The sequence below is a fragment of the Equus caballus genome, chromosome 5 (assembly GCF_041296265.1).
Source record: "Equus caballus isolate H_3958 breed thoroughbred chromosome 5, TB-T2T, whole genome shotgun sequence".
Classification (NCBI taxonomy): Eukaryota; Metazoa; Chordata; class Mammalia; order Perissodactyla; family Equidae; genus Equus; species Equus caballus.
Genome location: NC_091688.1, coordinates 29,994,934 through 30,015,450, shown reverse-complemented (window position 1 = coordinate 30,015,450; position 20,517 = coordinate 29,994,934). Strand labels below are relative to the sequence as shown.

General features: G+C 40.4%; 1 protein-coding gene across 8 annotated transcripts in view; it reads left to right on the top strand.

Moving 5' to 3' along the window:
• PBX1 (PBX homeobox 1) overlaps window positions 1–20,517 on the top strand; it is a 308,294-nt gene that overhangs the window by 243,501 nt on the left and 44,276 nt on the right. For 5 of the 8 annotated variants that reach the window (XM_005609847.4, XM_070267899.1, XM_014739639.3 and 2 more), the window contains 2 exons: window positions 292–404; window positions 1,745–1,834. In XM_005609847.4, coding sequence (XP_005609904.1) covers window positions 292–404; window positions 1,745–1,834 — 203 coding nt within the window. The remainder of the gene's footprint in view (window positions 1–291; window positions 405–1,744; window positions 1,835–20,517) is intronic. The other 3 variants (XM_070267902.1, XM_003364964.5, XM_070267901.1) reach the window with 1 other exon arrangement.

Sequence of the window (20,517 nt, the reverse complement as noted above, 5' to 3'; positions counted from 1 at the left end):
AGACTAAGTTGAGAAGAATAGCTGTTCCCTTTCTCAGCTTGAAGTTGCTAAGGGGAAGCAGTCCTCTTGGCAACTTGCAGTCAGATGTGGCTTCACATAACATGAATGATATGCACCCTTTATTGCTTGCTCTGTTCTTCATGCTACTAACCAGACTCTGTGGATGTTATTTTTATTTTAGTTTTTATTTGGGGGAGTTGCTTTGCATGTCATCCTTCCTCTTGGCCGTTAGTTGCGGGGGTTGAGCCTTTTCCTTTCTGTGATTCAGGTGCCTCACTCTTTCCTTTCCAGGTTCTTCCAGTTCTTTTAACATGTCAAACTCTGGAGATTTGTTCATGAGCGTGCAGTCACTCAATGGGGATTCTTACCAAGGGGCCCAGGTTGGAGCCAACGTGCAATCACAGGTAGGGACCCAGCCAATGTGCCACCAGGTGAATGCATTAGAGTCTAAGAGCCCTCAGTTGTATTGGCACTTCCTGCTTCTGTCCAGAGAGAGAGAATGTAGAAACAAAACCTTACCAACAACCAAACTAAAACAAAGACAACCATTATCGTGGGGAATCTCGTCCACACTTTGTGAATGCATTTGGCTTTGGCTTGTCAGTCGCACTAGGAAGGCAGGAGGGGAGTAGTAAGCACAGGGTGAGGTGACCGAGGCCTATCAGGCAAGTAGAACCAGCATATTCTTGGTTCACTAAAGGGAAAGGGAGAAGGAGTTCCGTCCACTGTCTCACTTTCCACGCATCCCTCTTGTTCGTTGGTTTCCCACACTCGCTATTTGCCCAATATGGAGGTAATTGATGAGTAGGCAAATACCTTAGTATCTCACGTTTTCATTTTAATCTTTAAAAACACCCAACCAAGTTGACTAAACTCATCTTCTCAGTCATCCTTGAGGTCAAGGGATTGGGTTTCTGGTGATGAGTCTAAGACCATATTGGGAAGCAAAAATCAAGTCGTGTGGTGTAAATCCTCAGTGCTCCTTAGTAAGCAGCTCGCCTTCACTACACTTCACTTCACTCCTGAAGGAAGCCATCCTACCATCAGCATGGAGACTGATGTGGCAGGATAAAGGATGCTCCGGGTCAGAATTACTAGGGAAGTTCTAAGCCATGTCCATCTGGTTTCCCACCATGCATGTGGAACAGGAAGTACTACATGCCTGGAATGGACCAGCTGGTCAGTGATTCAGCCCCTTGCTAAACAAACATTGCCTGGAAACAAGTTTGAGGAGATATGGTCAGACTTTGGTCAAGTGACTAAACAACTGGTCATCATTTAAGTCCTCTAAAAGATAGAGTGTTAGTCACATAATGCTCTCTCTGTGAGGTGGCTGCCCTAGCCCCTCTAAACAAAACCTGGACTTTTACAGGATTCCAGCAAAGGAGAAGCTATATAGGATGGTCTGTAAGGAAGGGAGCATTCCTTCACTCTGTCCTCTTAACCCCCTCCAGCACCCCAGTCCCTGCCATTTCATGCAGCATTATTGAATTAGTTTCAGTGTTGGGAGTCCCAGCTTTCTTTTACCATTTTGCTGTCTTGCTTACTAAACTCAGAAAGGATAATGGATTTGGCATATAGAGGAGGCCCAGCCTCCTCCTGATGGACCCTTTACCAGGAAGAATATCTCCAAAATGATTGCATTAATTTGGCATGCCCAAATGGTAGCCTCTGTGATGATGATCCGCCTTCCTTTCCATGCATCTCCCTGACTAATGTCCTCTCTTGTTGTTCATCTGTTTAGGTGGATACCCTTCGCCATGTTATCAGCCAGACAGGAGGATACAGTGACGGACTCGCAGCCAGTCAGATGTACAGTCCTCAGGGCATCAGTGTAAGAAAACAACGCTCCCCCCACCCTTTGTTTTTATTCTATCACTACCAATTATTTCAAAGCCACAGGGCTCAGAATGCCACTTAGTAGGACTTATCTTAGCTTTACGGTCACCTAGTTTCTTGTTTCTGTATCGGTCATGCCATCGGCAGCATCTACCCACAAAAAAGTGGCGATTGGGCAGGCTTCATGCAGGCAGCTGGCGTCTAGGGCTGTCAGACACAATCAGTGTTTGCATGGCACCTGCGGCCACATGCGTTCAGCTGAGAGGAGCTGCTAAACAGGTGACACCTAGTACAACAGTGGTAGGAAATGTCACCACAAGCTGGGACCTGGGAACTTGGAGAGGAAAACCAGTAGCCAAAAATCCATTACATCCAGGTCTGTGATCAAAAAAAAAAAAACACCTTTCTTCGATCTGTGTAAGGATGATTAAAAAGCAAAAGAAATTAACACAGAGACTGGGTATGTTGAAGGGATGGGGAGGGGTGCAGACCATCTTCTACTTGTTCTTGGGTGCGCTGGCGGCTTCTGACTAGCATGAAAATTCATAGCGACAAGCTGTGTCGCATAGAGTGAAATCGATCAGACAGACACAAGGAGAACCGAGTGTAGATTTGGGACAGCAATCCAACTTGATTTCTCAGATCAATCGTCCGCTATCTCAGCAGCGGTGACAGCAAGCTGGGACAAGAGGACAGCCTGGAAAAGGAGGCTGTTCTTTAGATCAGGGGTGATTTTCTGGGCTTTTAGAGGTCACAAGAGGCTCCAGTAGAACTCTTGGCTCAGAGCGATTAAAGAAAACTATGCTTGGTTGATGGTGATGATTTTTTGTTGTTTGTTTCTGTTGTTATGATTAAAATAAATTGGGGATGGAAAGAAGGAAAGGTAGGCATGATGCATTAATGTAATCCTAGTTGATACTAATTGAGGTATAGTGTCAGCAAGGAAGGAGGTGATGGCTCCCTTACCTCTGCACTGGTCAAATCCTACAAGACAATAGTCAGACTAGAAGAAATCAGTAGAATACCAACTGTTTCATCAGATGAAGAATGGATGAAGGAATTAGGAATTCTTAGCCCATAAAAGGGAAGAGTTGATGGTACATAATAGTTTTAGACATGCTGTCCTCTGTGAGAGGGATTAGAGTCATCATAAATGATGTATCTAAAGGGAGTAGGATAGGATCAGTGAGGAGAAGATTCAGAGAAACACATTTCCCTTCAACATTTTATGGGCCTTTCTCACAGTTGTCCAAAGAAGGGATTGGCTGCCTCTGGAAGTCAAGAATTAGCCATCATTGGAGCATTCAGACATGGTTTGGCTAGCTACTAGGTAAGGATATTGTGGAAAGGAGTTGAGCACCAGGTTGCTTGGTGACTTTTAAGGCCCCTTCCAATTAGGAATTGTTTATTTTCTACCTTCTTTGAGCAGAATCCCCTCTGAGTTTATATGGTATTTTATCAAGTCCCTCTCTGGTGGGGAGCAGGGCGGTCAAAGCTATCCTTATTAAACATACTCTGGGCAATCGTGTCACTTTTCTAGAAAGAATTTCCAGAGCAGAGCCATTCTTCCCTTCTTGTGCTTATGCTATTAATACTAATTATTATTTCCATATTAGTGGATGACTTGCCAGCAGCTTCCTTAGAGAAATACAGCATACCATGGTAGAGAAGTTTGTTTTCAGAAATGGATTCCAAATGAATGAAGTTGCTCTGTGTTGGTGTGTGTGGGTTCAAGCACATATACATTTATGCATTTCCTGAATCTTTTTGAGATCTAAGATAGATTTTTCCAGAGAAAGCTTTGCTCTGTGTATAAGCGGAAGAAAGGAACACGAGGAAAGTACAAGAGTGTGGGAACGAGAATATGCACACGTGCAAAAGGAGAACTGAAGAAAGTCTACGTGACCAGGCAGGAAGTGAGGCTGGCAGTTCTGCTCTTTGACATCTTTCTTTCCTAATTGGGAAGCACAGAAGAGAGCAGCCCTCGGACTCTGGGAGGTCGACATCGACTCCTCTGACATCATCTGATGGGCTGGGAATCATTTCTGAAATAGTGTAACCAAACATGTGCAGACAATTATATCTGATTACATGAGCCCACCACAAAAACTGGGCTTCAAAATGTCACTTGAAAGAGTCTCTCATTTTGCATGAATTTTTTCCCTGTGAACTGTGTTTATTTTATTTCTGGGTCTTTAATATGCAGGGTAAATGAATCAAAGGCTGATCATGATATGATCTATTCCTTTGGTATCAATTTTAAATTGTGCCACCTGCAGGAGACTCAGCTTGTCAGAGTGAGATGTATTTTTAGAGAGTGGTCTTAGACACTGAGACGTGTGTATGTGCAGCCTGGGGCTCTGGCTGCTAGGAGAAGAAAGAGAGAGAAAAGGAGGGAGACAAGAAGTGGCAAGGACAGGAATGAAAGGTTCGAGCCAAGAAATAAAAATAAACAATTTCTAAACCCAAGGCAGCAGTGGAATTCCCAGCTGGGCTCTGGATTGTGTTTCATTCAGTGGAGGACATTTTCTGGGCAGCCTTCATCCACTTCCCCTGGCTGGGTTTTCACAGCACCCATATCATGTCCAACTAGTGTCTATTTTAAATCCCATAAAGTTCGGACCACTTGCCTTTAACTAAGACCACGTAGCGATGGCGTTGCAAGGTGTAGTGGTAAGAGTTGGGAGGCTCTGGTCCTGGTAACTCTTGTGTGTCCACGGGCAGTTATTAAACCTCTCTTTTATAAAATGGGGCCGGTAATTCCCACCCTTAATACCTCAAGGGCTGCTTTAGGGAAAATGAGAAAATAAGTAGGAAAGGGCTGGGCAAAGCATAAATCGTTCCACGTGAATGCAGTATGAAATGTTATAAGTGATAACTTTCTAATTTGACCTTTTTTTCTCCTCTTGTGTGAGCAGTTTTCACAGTAGGTAGTTCCTGGTGAGGATAGGTTCAGACACAGTTGTCACTTTTTCTCTCTTCTGATGGAAAGATACGCTTTTGAAAAGGATATAGAGTTACTCAAGGCCTAAAGACCCCCTTCCTTAGCTCGGTGAGCGTTAAATTATACCTCCTTAAGTACTGTGTGTTCTCAAATGACAACGGGCAGTGCTCACTAGGTTTAGTATGGCTCTAAGTAATGGAGGGAGATTATTCCACTTCTCTGTCAATCAGACATACTTAAAGATCACTTAGCTATCACATCCATTCTTTCCTTTCCAGTCCCACTGCCATCATCCCAGTTCTAGAAATAGTTCATGAGCTAGACTATTGTGATCATTTCCTAATTCCTGTTACTGCCTTTAGTTTCTCCTTTCTCCTGTTCATACTTCCTGAATTTTGTCATTCCTTGCCCAGAAATCATCAGTGCCTCTCTCTTGCCCACCTAAGCAATTTCAAACCCTGAAGTTGATGTTCAGAATCTTCCATACTCTGGCCCCAATCTGCTTGTCCTTCCAACTCATCCTCCTGTCATCCAGATAAACGTTGGATGCCAGGCAATGTGGTCAGCTCCCCCTTACCTGGTTACACACATTTCCCCCGACATTCACTCCTGCATGCCATGTACAGTAATGTCCTTTCATTTCTATACCACCTCCCCCATCCCACTCCACTCTCAAAATCATACTTACTCTCCCACGTCCAGCTCCTCCTTGCTGTCTGTCTTCTTAGCCCTTCTTCCCTCTTCTCTCTATCACACATGTCCTTTCCTTACATTATAGATATGTGCACTGACATCCTTAATTAGTCTTTATGTCTTTCACTCCTGAATAATGTGTATATGCGTTCCCAAAATGCCTATGTTAGTTGCTTTAAACATGTTTGTTGAATGAATAAATCAGGTAGGAGAAGTTAAGATACCACTGAATTGGGGCTGGTCCCGTGGCCGAGTGGTTAAGTTCACGCGCTCCGCTGCAGACAGCCCAGGGTTTTGTTGGTTCGAATCCTGGGCACGGATGTGGCACTGCTCATCAAACCACGCTGAGGCAGCATCCCACATGCCACAACTAGAAGGACCCACAATGAAGAATATACAACTATGTGCCGAGGGGCTTTGGGGAGAAAAAGGAAAAAAATAAAATCTTTAAAAAGAAAAAAAGATACCACTGAATTAAAAAATGCACTTTAATGACTAATAGCCATGTCTTATATATCAGCTGTAAAATATCTAGTAACGATTTTTACTTTACATGCTTTACTAATCCACAAATATACGGTCTTTTTAATTCAAAAGGTTCTTAAGTCTTCCTTTTTATAAAAAGTTTTTAAACTTTTTGGCCAATGCAGATTCTCTGAGAATAAGATTCAAATCAACATTAAATATGTGAAGTTATATAGTGATGATATTGCTGAGAGAATTATCCCTGTGAATCCTTTAACTCCTCCTTTCCTAAAAGAAGCCCCTTATCAAAACCTGTAGCAATATAGCATCCCTTCTAGTGGTGTTCTCATTACTGTCTCTACCAGATGTGGGACTGGAACTTCCAGAGAGAAACTGGTGGAACGTGGAAGCAACTTGAAATCAGGAAACTTGGATCCTTCTTGTGGCTTTTCTTTTGACAAGTTGCTTCACCTCTGTATTTTTGCGTCATCTGTGATATTGACCTGATAAGCAAGCTCTGAGGTCCCTTTCAGCTCATAGTTCTAGAGTCCTACAAGTATGATCTTTGAGTCTTACTGTTAGCTCGAGGGACGCCAGACTCAACTGTAGACTGCGCTCTCCAGAAAACTGTTTCATTAGAAACACCGTCTGCCATACTTCCTCGCCCACCCGGTTGCTTCCTCCCATTGTATCTTGAGGCCCTAAATGGGAAGGAGGAAGAGCCTGCATGACATGAACTTTTCCCTTTGACCTTTCAGAGATTTGTGGTCACAGAAAGCATTATTCTTTGGGGGTGAAACAATTCATTTTTAATTATTTTCCAATGTGAGTTAAGGGAGTGAGTTCACTCCAGCCAATCTTAAATGTAAATAGATACCTCTATAAGATTGTTCTTATTCAAGTTTTAGTGAAAATGGAAATAAAGTGTGTAATAAAGTTAGTGTTCTCTCTGTAAAGGCAGAATGCCATTAAGGTCAGTTTATGACGCAAAAATCTCATGAATTTTGCTTTGTGATAATTATAGCAGTGGAAAAATAGAGATGAAGCTTTTATCTTTGTAAACCATAACTTGTGTGATTTTTATTTTGGTTTTCTTTTCTCCCATATTAGGCAAGGGGAAAAAAGGACATCTACTAAGAAAATAAATAAAATATAAATTGTCAGGACAAAAATAGCATCCTATTTGAGTAAACACATTTCAGGCATTTGGATATCACAAGGTTACATGGTAATAGTTGGCCACATGCCATCATTTTAATTTTTCTTTAAACAGTTCCGAAAGGCCTCTTTCCACTTAAAGTATACATTAATAAGATGTTGCTACATGTGGAATTGTAGGACTGAGAAGTGAGGGTGATAATTAAAATTCATATGCAAATCTTTAAAAACTCGCTTTAATTATAGGAAGTTTTAATTCTTCTATTTTACCAAGTTGAATTTGAATTTCGAAGGAATTAAAACATATCCAGATCTGTTCCTCAGTTAGTTGCCATTGTGTACCTTCTGGTGCCGTGGCTGGGGACTAGTGAACAGCCAGGCTGGAGGGGTAGAGGGAGTGAGGAGAACCAACAAGTCTGGACATGGTGGGCCAATCTCCGAAGGGTTTGAAGGCAGCAGGAATAGAGAAATGGACTTATCCTTTATGACAGAGCCAAAGGGGAACAGTAAATCCCTTTACCTTTTTACATGATGAGGCCTTTCAACCTTAACACTGTCTCAACTGAGCATTTGAGACCAGAAAAGCATTTTCTTTGAGCCCACAATAGTTGGAGAAGAAAAAAGAAATCTCAATATTATAATTTCGTATGCAATCCATTGTTTTTCCCCAGCTGCCAGGTGAAAGCCCTTAAAAGGTACAGAAAATGAATGAGACCACATCATTCAATGGAATATTCATATATTCATGGATCCATTCATTTATTCAATAAATATGTCATCAATAGCAATTTTGACCTTGGGGAATGAGGCTACGTTCTATTATATCCGGGTCAAGTTGGGGAAACCCTGTACTGAGATGACATAAAACCCTGATGCCAGTCAGAATGTATTTTATCTTTTGGTCTCATTCAACACCTTGTCTGGGATTAGGTTTACTGTTCTTGGACTATTAGGACAAGGGAACCAACCAACTCTGTAATTTAGGAGGGAATTTCAAATTAAGTTATATAGCAGAAGAGAGGAATTCAAGACCAACAAGCAATAGTCTGATAAATCTACCCCTGCCACTCACCACACAGCCATACTGTGGACTTGTAATGATAAGAAGAAGAAGAAGAAGAAGAAGAAGCATCCTTTTGTGGAGATTCCTTATCTCTTTGTAGAAGTAGTCACAAAGAATTTTGTTGATCTCCAACCTACTGATAGGATCACTCCAACCTTTATCACATTCATAGTGTGTGTGAGTAGGTATGTAAATGTGTGCACGTATTCCACTTCTGCCACTTTCTGCCTGTGTGACTGCAGACAAGTCACTTTCCCTTGATAGGACTCAGTTCCCTCAACTCTCAAAAGGACAATTGAGCTAGATGATGGCCAAGGCCTCTTCCAGTGTCGTATTATACTTATAAACCATGATGTTTTTCCATTTCCAAGAAAATAAAAGAGGAGGGAAAATGCTTCATGGCTATAAATAAAAGAGAAATTTGTATTTTTGGAAAGATTCTCTCCCATCTATGAGATGACAATGTACGCCATGCTATTTTCATTGGAGTTGGTGTTTGATAGCATCCTGCCCAGTTCGGACCACGTTTGTCCCTGCAGCCGTGTTGTCCTTGGACTAGGATCGAGTTAGTTGTTCCAGACTCAAGTTGGTCCTGCCTTCTGCCCTACAAAAAAAAAAAAAAAAAATCACAACCCCCAAAGGGCAGTTTTTTGGTGTGGGTGCTCGCAAAAGTGGCATGGGCCCTGTGGGCCTCTGTAAATATTAAGCTAACTAAACCGGCTGAATTTAATCATGGGAAATGTTAGCATTGATTTCTGCAGATGGCCCTCTTCTTGCTGGGTCCAGCCTTGCCACTTCTTGCCTGCTAAGAAGGAGTTCCACGTTCTTGGACAAGCTTGCTTTCCGATAAAATATTAGGCCTCTTTCTCAGAAAACCTGATTGTTATTTTAAATTGTGGTACATTTTTTAAATCTCTGCTTATCTCTAGCTACATTTGAACTTGGGGAAATTCTATTTCATATCTCCAAATATTAATATTTATATCTCTAAATATTCTCCAATCTGACAGAGAAATAAGGCAGAAGCTGAGACTCACTTTGGTCTGGAACAACTAACCAGATGAGTAAATAAACGAATAAATGCTTTATTCCACAGATGTTTATTGAGAACCATTTCATATCTAGCACTGTGAATGCAAATATCAAGAGGACATGGTTTTTGAACTCCATAAAGTAACAGAAAGCTAGAAGGGCTGGGAAGTTATCTGGTTCAGTACTCTGCTTCTCTGAAAGGGAAGGACCACACCACCCAATATAGTAAATATCATATTATTTTTAAAGAATTTTGGGAATGACCATTTTAAGAGGAATTTACATATATATATAATCGTATTCCTATCAACTAAAAATATACAGATTGCTTATAAAGATGAATTGATATTTGCCATTCTTTTATAGATTTTGCAAGTGACTATGCCAAAAGCTATTCTTTCTTTCTAGAATTGTGCTATCCAAAGGAACTTTTTATAAACTGATGGAAATGTTCTATTTCAGTGCTGTTACGTAAATTAACCATTAGCCACATTAGCTCAACCTGGCTGTTGAGCACTTGAAATGTGGCTAGTGTGACTAAGAAAATGAATTTTTAATTGTCTAATTTGCATTAATTGAAACTTAAATAGCCACATGTGGCTACTGGCTACATGTTGGACAGTGCACTTCTAGATGGTCTGCCAGTAATTTCATGGCCAGCAAAGATGGGATGATAGTGTTAGAGCTATGACCATGTTGTGAAAACAGAATAGACTTCCTAACATAGGACACAGAAAAGCATGCTTTCTGCTTAAATAAGCCTTTCCTAATATAAGTACAACTCTTTATTAAAAATTAACCATCTGCAAGAGGTTAACTCAGATTAGTATAATAATATGCTTTATACAATGAAATAATATGGAGGAATATTTAAAATATAAACACATAAATACCTACATTTATTATGGTTCTGTTTGCAGGAATTTCCAACTCTATCAGCCACGAATTCATCTAACCTAATAATTTTTCAAGCCTAAGCAGGACAGGTCTTTGAACTCATCTTGAATCCTTTCTTTACGCCTAAAAACCCTTTGGGGCTTATAGGAAGTCTGGTCCCTCTTTCAGATTTCCCAGGTGACCGAAGCCTTTGCTGGCAGCCCCTGCTTAGCTGTTCCTTCCTCCCTGCCTTGCTGCTCTATTCAACGTGTGGCCCACAGATTAGCAGCAGTGGTTGGCATCACCTGGAAGCTTGTGACCAGTGCAGGATCTCAGGCCCCACTCAGGCTTTTAAATCACATTCTGCATTTTAACCACATCCCCTGGTGATTCCTAAGCACATTAACTTGGAGAAGCTCTGCTCTAGTGGATAAGGCCTTTAAATGTCATCTAGGATTTACCGAAGATAAGGAATCATGTTGCTTTCTTTGCATTAACGATACTACTTGTTTAAAATTTTCTGTTTTATTTTGAAGTTTTTCAAACATATAGAAAATTGGAAAGAATTTTACAGTGAGAGCAGTATACCTACTACCTAGATTCTGTCATTAATATTTTACTCCAGTGACTTCCCCATATATCTATCCATATCTGCGTCCTTCCATCCATCCATCAATCCATCTTACCTTTCTGATGTATTTTAAAGTAAACTGCAGTACACTAAGGTGTATAGTACACAGTACACTTTGACCTAAGTAAATACTCCTGGTATTGTATCATTAACTAGAGTTCAATATTTGTTTGCAGTTTTTTTTTTCTCTCTTGAGGTAAAATTTTGCACAATTAAGTGTACAGATCGTAAGTGCACATTCTCTGAGCTTTGACAAATGTAATACACTTGTGTATAAGTTTTCTACCCTTTACTTTCTTGTGTGTCCTCCTTTCTTGTAGTTTACAGAAGCGAACAAAAAAGAAGGAAGAGCAAGAAGGACAGAGCACAGTAACCCACAGAATAGTCTGTCTGTTTCCATCCCGTCAGATGTATCCCTCCCCCGCAACCCCTAGATGCCTCTCACCCCCTCACTCTATCTTATAGCCAAACTCAGCTCAAAAGTCTATTTTAAATTGAATAACATGGTTTATTCTACACTTGCCTTAGGTTCTGACTTGATATGCCTGCTTTTAAAGGGACTTGTATCCCTTTTCCATCATAAAAACTTTTGAAATATGTAAAAATAGAAACTATGATATTTGAAAATTAAATTATAATGTGATCTCCTCACTTGCAAGATATTACATTTCCCCTCTTTATCTTTGGTTGTTTCTCCCCCTTTTTCCTCCAGTGTCCCTTAGCTTGAAGTCAATTGATTTTCTGAAGCCTCCTTCAAACTTATACAAACTTATTTTTCAAAATCACACACCTGTCTAAAATTGTACTTTAGTTCACCTTAGGGAAGTGATCTGTCATGGGAGTGGGGAAGCCCATCCTCAGCCGACCTGTAGACTAAGAGGATGCTCTGCTCTGTAAGAGAATGAGGATGTGATGAGGGAAGCTTCAGGCCCCTCTCTCACCAGAGCTGGGGAGTTCTGGAGAGACCCAGCTGTGCTACTCAGCACTCTGTGCCCTTTTAGAGTGATGGAAGAACAAAGCACAACTAATTGTATGCCTTAACTTCCGGGGATAACTTGAGCTTCCACCAATATCCGTACTAAGAATACTAACTCTTAACATTTGGTGAGTGCTCTAACACAGTCCAATGTCTTTGTCAACAGTCTCATCTCCCTTTTATGGATGAGAAAACAGAGGCTCAGGGAGGTTCAGTAGTTTACTCAAGATCAAATAGCCAGTAAGTGATAGAGCCAGGCTGTGGGCCCAGGTCAGTTCAACTCCAAAGCCTGTATTCTTTCCCTTTATCCAGATGGACCCGTAAACCGCTAGTCCTTGTGCTAAAGGAAGGCAAGTGGCAAGAATCTTACAGTAAGAGAATCTGTTATGTTTCCTAGTAATAAATGTTTTGGAGCCTGGTTGATATGGAAAAGAATTATAAAAACTCAGTTATGACTGTTATGTTATGCATCCTTTCAGATTGGTATATAGAAGGCTTAAGACTCCTTTTATTAAAATTAAATCTAAAAAAGAGCTAGGAAATAAGGAAAACGGAGAATTGAGACGAAAGAATGTACTAATGAACTACAGGCAATCGAAGGATAAAAACCACAAGAGAATGATAAAATTGCATGTGAAATGGCAAAATGAAGGTTAAAAGCAATCAAGACACACAAGTACTAAAGAGAACAATATGTAACCTATCATTAACTCAATAAAAAAAATAGAACAATAAAAACATAAAATAAGCTAGGATGAGTGGTTAAAATAAATAACTCCATCTAAGAACATACAAAGATTATAAAACAGATCAAGTAGTAATAAAATAAGGAAGTGGGATAAAGCAGTAACTTTAAAAACAATAAGGATAGAAAATTAACAGGCTAAAATGACATTTAATAATTGTATTAATAACTAGCACTTGTTGACTTTCCCCATCTTAGGCACTTTATATGCATTAAGTTATGTAATTCAAGTTTATTAAAACAATTAGGGCATTTTAAAAATGTGAACAACGCAAGTTCAGAGGGGGTTAGAACTAGGCATCAGAACAACGTAAGAACAGTAACAAATCTAAAGGTTAGAGAAATAGACCTGCAGACATCAATTTTCATTCCTGTCTAGTGTGATTATTTTTGCTGTTGAAAATCACCAAGTACCTGTCCTGGTACTTCCTCTCTAGACCTCTAGACCATAGGTTCTGGAAGTGCCTGGCACTATAAATGTCAGTTCTCTCCCCGTCTTGTCCTAGTAAGCTTGGCCTTTGCTGGAGGCAATTCCTAGTGGTTAAGATTCTCAAGCGATAGCGAGGCTTGCCCAGTGGCCGAGTGTTTAAGTTTGTGCACTCTGCTTCGGCGGCCCAGGGTTCACCAATTCGGATCCTGGGCGTGGACCTACACACCGCTCATCAAGCCGTGATGAGGTGGCATCCCATGTGGAAGAACTAGAGTGACATACAACTAGGATATACAACTATGTACTGGGGCTTTGGGGAGACAAAAAGAAAAGAGAAATATTGGCAACAGGTGTTGGCTCAGCAAATCTTCCTCACCAAAAAAAGCATAGAAAAATATTAAACATTCTCAAGCAATGGAATGCATAGCCCAGAACCTACACAGTGGCAAACATCTCGTAATTCTACTCATTTTACATGACTCACCTGGGAATTACCTTCTCCTTGGAAGCACTGCCTAGTTCCTCCAGACTGTACCTACATAGTACTTAGTGCACTGGGCTGGAATGGGAGTTCTTCTCTGATTCTTATCTTTACTTCCTCTCTAGGCCCTTGGTTTCTGAAGAGAAGGATCTTAGGTTTGTATCCCAGCCTTCACTTCAAGCCTGGGACATAGTAGGTGCTTAATGTATGCTTTTTGAAGTGACCTACTTGAACCTGTTGTCAAGAGGTTTTTCTTTTCTTTCTTTGTCTTTTTTTTTTTTTAAACCTGCAGCCAGACTTGTGGCTGGATTTTATGCCTGCCTAAAATCCCCATAAACATAACAGATTTTTGTATTTCTGTTGTCCAGAGAGTTTTTCCCACAAGAGAATGGCTTTTTTCTTTTCATTTATCAGAACCTGGTACCCATCTTTTACCTCCAACTTATCTATATCTAGTATCCTATTATCTTCACCAACTCGTGCCAGAAATCTTTTATGGGTCTATATATTCAATGACCAGCTATCTATTGCTGTTTCTCCTCTTTCTCATACTTTTTTCTAGAGCAAGTGTGGTCTCTGGAACTTGAGCTTGATCCACACTTCATCCATTCATTCATTCACTCATTTGATGAATGAGTGCATTCGAACAGCAGGCATTTTCTTGGAATCTGTTATTAACCGGTTATTGTGTTGGGCGTTAGGGAAAATAAAAAGGAGATCTAGTGCCTTTTCTTGAGCAGCTCTCATCTTGTCTAAGCTGATTGCTGTGTTTAGCCTGTTTCCTTTGATCATATTTTTTGTGGAAAGAGAAAAACAACTGATTAACACTCTTCACAGGTAATTGTATTTGAAGAGAGTTATGAAATCATTTGCTAACTTTTTCTTCACTAGGCAAAAGGGTGCCTCCATCTTTCTTCTTCAGACCTGTATTTGACCATTAATTGTGGTCTCTCTTTTCAGTGAGCTCTGGAGGTTGGCTAAGACCTTTCAAACACTTAGAACAAAGACCTAAATTAGATGTGGACTTTCTTTCCTATGCTGTGTTTAAATTTTACATTTACTTTTTTTTTCTGATTCTGAATTAAAATTTAATGCAGAAAATTTGGAGAATGCAGGAAAATCAGAGAAGCAAATTACTGCTAACTTTTTACTCTGCAGCCTTCTCACATTTGTGTGTAAGTGTGTTTTGTGTGGGTGCAGAATAGTTATGATCATATCGAACGTATCATTTTGTAACCTACTTATTTTACTAAAAATATATTATGAATATTTTCCATGTCATTAAACATTCTTCTCAAACATAACTTTAATAACTGCATAGGAGCCTGTCATAGGGAAAGTCCATAATTTATTTAATCAATCTCTACTGGGGAACATTTAAGCTGTTTTCTTTCTTTTTATTTATTTTTTTTTTTTGCTATTATTAATAACACTGGTAACATCATAGTACAGAAAATTCAGTACATATTTTCTATTATTTCCTTGCATAATTCCTAGAAATGGAGTTACTGGATCAAAGGAGAGGAACAAATCTAAGGCCTTTGTGATATATTATAAACTTTTCTCCTGGAAACTTCTATTAATTTTTGGTTCCCACCAGCAGTTTATGATCATTCCCATTTCCTCATACCCTTAATAACAATGCCTTAGCAGTGTTTCAGTCGTTGTCAATTATCAAATTATAAAATGCCGTCACATTTTTGTCTTAATTTAATTTGTATCTCTTTGATTACTAATGAGATTGACCATTTTTCATATGTTTGTTAGTCTTTTATATGTATTCTTGAAATGTTTGTCTTTTTCTTCTTAATGTCTACAAACTCTTACACAATAAGGATGTTTTCCTATTCCACACTTGGCCAAGATTTAGAAAACAGAGAATACTCTATTTCTGAATGGAGGAAGGATCATGTGGAATAAGGCTCCAAGTCTCATTCTGTCTATTCTGAAGGCTGGATTATTATCGTAGGAAACTAAAGACAGATCTATAAGTAATACTGGTATTGATCTTAAAAAAAAAAATTAACTTTGCAATCTGAATTAGCTTGACGTTTTCTATACTGCTAGTCTATGAAAAAACTCAGGGCTATAAAATAGAACATCAGAGTTTTCTAGAAGAACCAAGAGATACATTACTCAGTCAAAAATTTCCTTGAAGATTTACCCTGCGCCTAGTATTACCCTAAGTAATAGGAGTTTACAAATATGTCCTTGGCCAGGTTATAGCCAGGTTGAAGAAATAAAGCTACATATATTTAAAAAGTTTTCTTATGGCCTTAGCTAGACTTTGGTCTAGAAAATGGTATTTTGAGTGACTAGATGGTTTCTCATATTTTGGATGCTCTGTCAGTCTCCTTGTATCTTCCTTCACCATCTGTAAGATAGCACATTCTTTTAGGTTATTGAATTTTGACATCTCACCATCATTCCCCTCTGCCCTTCGCATTCTGTAGCAGAACACATATAGAAAAGCCAAGTCAGACTCCTGAGCCCACAGCACAGCTGGAAGATTTCCACTGCAGGGGCTTCTGGGATAATCCAAAAGGAAAAAAATAAAAATTTTAAAAATCAACCCCCTCTTCTACTTGGATGAGAATCCCGGAATACAAGAGGGTATCCCCCAGCATCCACTGAAGATCTCTGGGATGGTGTCAAGTGAATTCAGAATTCTTTTGAGTAGATAGACAGTTTTCAAGCACTTGCTCTCATTTCATCAGTAGATAGAATTCTCAGAACAATGTGCTCCCATAAATAAATTAGGTGCAATGGAGGCGAGTGCCCCATTCTAGCACATTCCCCTCAACATTCTCTATCTGCATTTCCCCCACAGCGTCCCACCATATCTCCCCCCTCTTCTGTTAGCTGTAATGACCCTGCAAACACTAAATGGCATTTGAGTGCATTAAGCAGCAAACTCTCCGGTGACATAGCAATTATGGCTCTGAAATAGATTTGGTGCGTCACGGAAGATAAGGGTTTTGAAAGTTTCTGTTGTGATTATAGCCTGTAACTCCCACAAATAATAGGCTTCAAAATAAGAGGCTGCCAACGGAGCCTTTGTGGCTTTGTCTCAGTGATGGCACGTAAATTGCTATTAATGTCCTAAGTGTACTTGAATATGCCAGTCTTTGGGATGCGGAGTTGGCTCAGTGTCTCTCTTTACGCGGCATGTCATTGTTGGTCTGATAATCTGGGGTAATTGCTGTCTCTTGGATGGTCAGAAAAGTGGAAGGGGCTTTATCTTCCTGTGCAATGGTAAATAGCCTCAAGGTTTACACCACAAGTTGTGTGTGTGTGTTCTGTGTAGAGCCACTGTTCATCATTAAGGTGTGTATACAATCTCTGTGTGTGCCCTGAGTAAATAACAGCCATTCAGCAAAGTCAAAGGTTATAAAAATAAGATGAAGAATTTGGGTCTGTATAGAATGAGCCAATCAGATAATTTATATTGAGAGTAAAAGAAATATCCTTTGCTTGAATTATCCAGATTTGGCTATATGAGGAAATATAATTGTCTGTTGTCTCATACAGCTACTCTTTTCCAGTATAAGTAGATAAGTAGCATCTGTGTGTGTGTGTGTGTGTACATTCTTTGGGTGCTATGAGTATTTTCTGAACATCTGTTAGCTCTACGTAAATATCATAGAGTATGTGGAAATTATGTGTGTTGTACACTGTGTGTGGATGTGTATAAGTGTGGATGGATTTTGGTTTATGCTGGTCTGAGTATAGAGGATGTTTAATCAGATATAAATAGTTTTCTGCACTCAGACACCTCTATTTAGCTAAATCAAGCTGAGCTTATTTTTCTTGGCCTCTGAAAAGTTAAGTAAAACAAATTTTAAGTTTTAACTTCCTGTATGTGCATTTAACCTAAGGACCCCAGAAGTCTGTGGGATGCGGAAACATAGTGTGTAGCTGTCCTATTTGCACTTTTAACAGAAATAAGAAAGCAACCCAGCCCTAAACCTGAAAATGTCCACTACCTCATAACCTGTACGAGCTATGAAAGGTTCAGCCAAAACCATCCTCTGTGTCTCAGGTGCCTTACGTGGCATTGTTAATTCTGTGCCTTCACAACAGATGAATTAGAAAAGGATGAAGCTAAGAAGGTGCCAAAATAGATCTTGATCTCAGGGTTGACCTACATGTGCACTTCAATCATGTGGCACTGGGTGCTGGCAGGATGGCACACTCTGATGGTGTTGCAATTGATAGAGACTTGCAGTTGGATTTTGACAGAGCAGCATTGGAGAGCAGTTAGAATGCATGCCAGATAAGGTTGTAGAGAGTGACTTGTAATAAGAGAGTTCATATTCATACCAAGTGAATGTGGATCAGGTTTATCATCTCGCTCTACCAGGACTCTGCATTGCCAGTGTAAGATAAAACCCTCTTAACTGGCAAGATGGCGCTACACATGGTGTTGCCTTAGAAGTTCAACCCCAGAAGAGTAGAGTGTGTCTTATCCAAAACCAAGTTTGCTGAGGTGGATTGAAGCTTAAGAGTAGAAGTTATTAGAATCCCCAGAAAGACTTTTCTGAGTCCAGTCTTGTGGTTCATAGGTTCTAGCATTTTAATAAACAGCAAAAGATGCCCCGATGGTGAAATGCAGAGCATGAGTTATGTGCCTTCAGCCCTGAGCATCAGTAGCAGCCGTGCTCTGCATGTGGTACCCACACACTGTCACACAGCCTGAGCTTTTCAAACTTGAAGTCCAAAAGCAGTGGCATATTGTGGGGACTAAATTTGGCAAATGGTAGTTTCTGAGTCCTAGCTTCCTGGCCTGAGAAGTAAGAATAGGAGTTCACACTGGATTTATATACCATTATATAGTCATCAACCAAAGTCAGGGAATTACTTTGATGGTTCCTGAGTAACTCCGCAGTTGTGGTGGTCACCAGCAGTCAGATGGTCTTATATTCACAGGGGCAGGGCTCCAAGGGAAGCTTTCAAAGCATTTGTTTTTCTACTTGTTCAACTCAAGTACTTAACTGAGCAGCTCCTCTATCAGACAGGATTCTTGTCCTCTGATGGCTTGTGGTTGAGTGATTTATCATCTCATTGAGGATAAAAATCAAAACCTTTCATGTGGCCTGCAAACCTTGGCATGATCAAGCCCTCCCGCTCTGCAGCCCCATCTTGCTGTGCTTGTCACCCTGCTCCTGTTCTCCATTCTTTCTGCCCTTCTTTCAGTTTCTTGGAGTGTTTGGATAGGTTTCTCCTTCTGCCTGGAGGGCTCTTTGCCCCACTGTTTACTTGACTATTTTTGGTTCACCTTTAGGCTGACTTTCCAGAAGCCACAACCTTAATGAGGTCCTCTTTGTACTCTCTCATAGCACTTATTACCATCTAGAATCTACATTTATTCGTTTGATGATTTATTGAATGTCTATTTCCCACAAGATGGTAAGTTCCATGGGAACAGACCCCAGATTTTTTAAAAATTTGTTTCATCTACCACTGTTTGCCCAGTATATAGCGCAAGGTAGGCACTGCATACATATTTGCGGAATTAAGTGACTACAGTGAATAAGATCTGGTGCTCGCATGGATGTTTAAAGAAATGAGAGCTGAACATGCTTAAATGTCAAAACGAAGGGTCAAAAAGTCAGTGGTGCTAGAATTTGGAGAAGTGGGTGATAGTGTGCCTTGAAGAAACTCCCAGGAAGAAGGTGGCTCTCAAGCTGGGCCTAAAGGATGACATGGATTCCTAGAGAGCAGAGGAGAGGGACAGGCAGAGGCACACAGCCTCTCACTTGACTTCTCTATGGAGTAAGAAGAAATCTCACTGTGGCAATGGGAAATCTGTTATTTCTTTGCAGCAACTTATACTACCAAAGTCTCAGTTAGCAAGGGTATCTGTTCTCTCCCAGAATGGCCGATTGCACTGCTGATGTTTCTTAACATAGACCTTCACAGCAAGATCTCAGGGCTCAAAAGGCTGTGATAGGAGCCAGACTAGACAGGGGTGTGGTGGTGTGACTTGGATGTAAGGTCACCAGGGACTAAGTGGTTGGTGGCAATCAGAGAAGATACCCCCAGCAGGCAGGGAACCGTGGAGACAGCAGTCCTAGAGCCAGCAGCACGGACTAGTCCAGGCAGAGGACTGACTTTGGGGAAATGTGATGGCAGGTACTAGTTGGTGAGCTGAGGTTCCAGAGCGGGATCCCAGTTACAGGAGCAAAGCACTATCTCAGTCTTAAATGAACTGTAATAAACAGCACATTAATCAGAAGCTAGGCGTAGACTTGGTAGAGATGATCTCAGCCACAAGGAAGAAGTTCCTGTACGAAGACACAGATGCAGCAAAATTGATCCTGAGTTACCTACGGTACCAAACTAGGCTAGAATAAAATTTTTTTGGCTGAGAATACATGTTATTCCCAGATAGGGTTGCCCAGATTTAGCAAATAAAAATACTGCACGGGACATACTTACACTAAAAAATTATTTGTTGTTTATCTAAAATTCAAATGTAACTGGGTATCCCATATTTCATCTGGCAACTCCATCCATAGGTCTTAAGGTGGAAGTAGAATCTGCATGTGGATCTCAGCCCTGGAGAGAGTAAAAATGGGCAAAGACCCTACAGGCCACTTAGGGACTATGTCTGTTCTCTACATTATTGTGATTCTCACTGTGTCTGAGGTGGTGACTAGGAGACTGTTCCATATGCATGGTGGGATATCTTCCTTCACCTTGTGCCCTATGGAGAACATTCCTCTTGAGATGGTGTGCTAAACTGTGGAGGTGTAACAGGCAGGATCCAGTGTTTTTCTCATCTATTTTCCCTAAGAACAAAGCAGAACAATATAAATTTAATCATAGTTACTTGTTTGGGAGAAGCTGTGAAGTACCAGATCTCCTTGATGCTTACTTAGCAAAAGAAAAACGTTCACTTCCTAGATGTAAAAGTTACCCCAAAACCTGGCACTGCCTCTGCGGTCTCTGTTGAATATTTTCTAGGTGTACACAGCTGTTTACATGTAGTCAGTCTGAATTGTAGAGGTCACGGACCTGATGCCATGCCCCTTTCCACACCCGCGATGGAGGATGGATGTTACAGTGCCACTAAATGTTTACGTACTTCTTCATATGTCCCTCCAAGAGATAGTGATTAAAATCTATGCTGTGTCAAGCACTGTAGTAGGCACTTTGGAATCAAAGATAAGTTCCACATC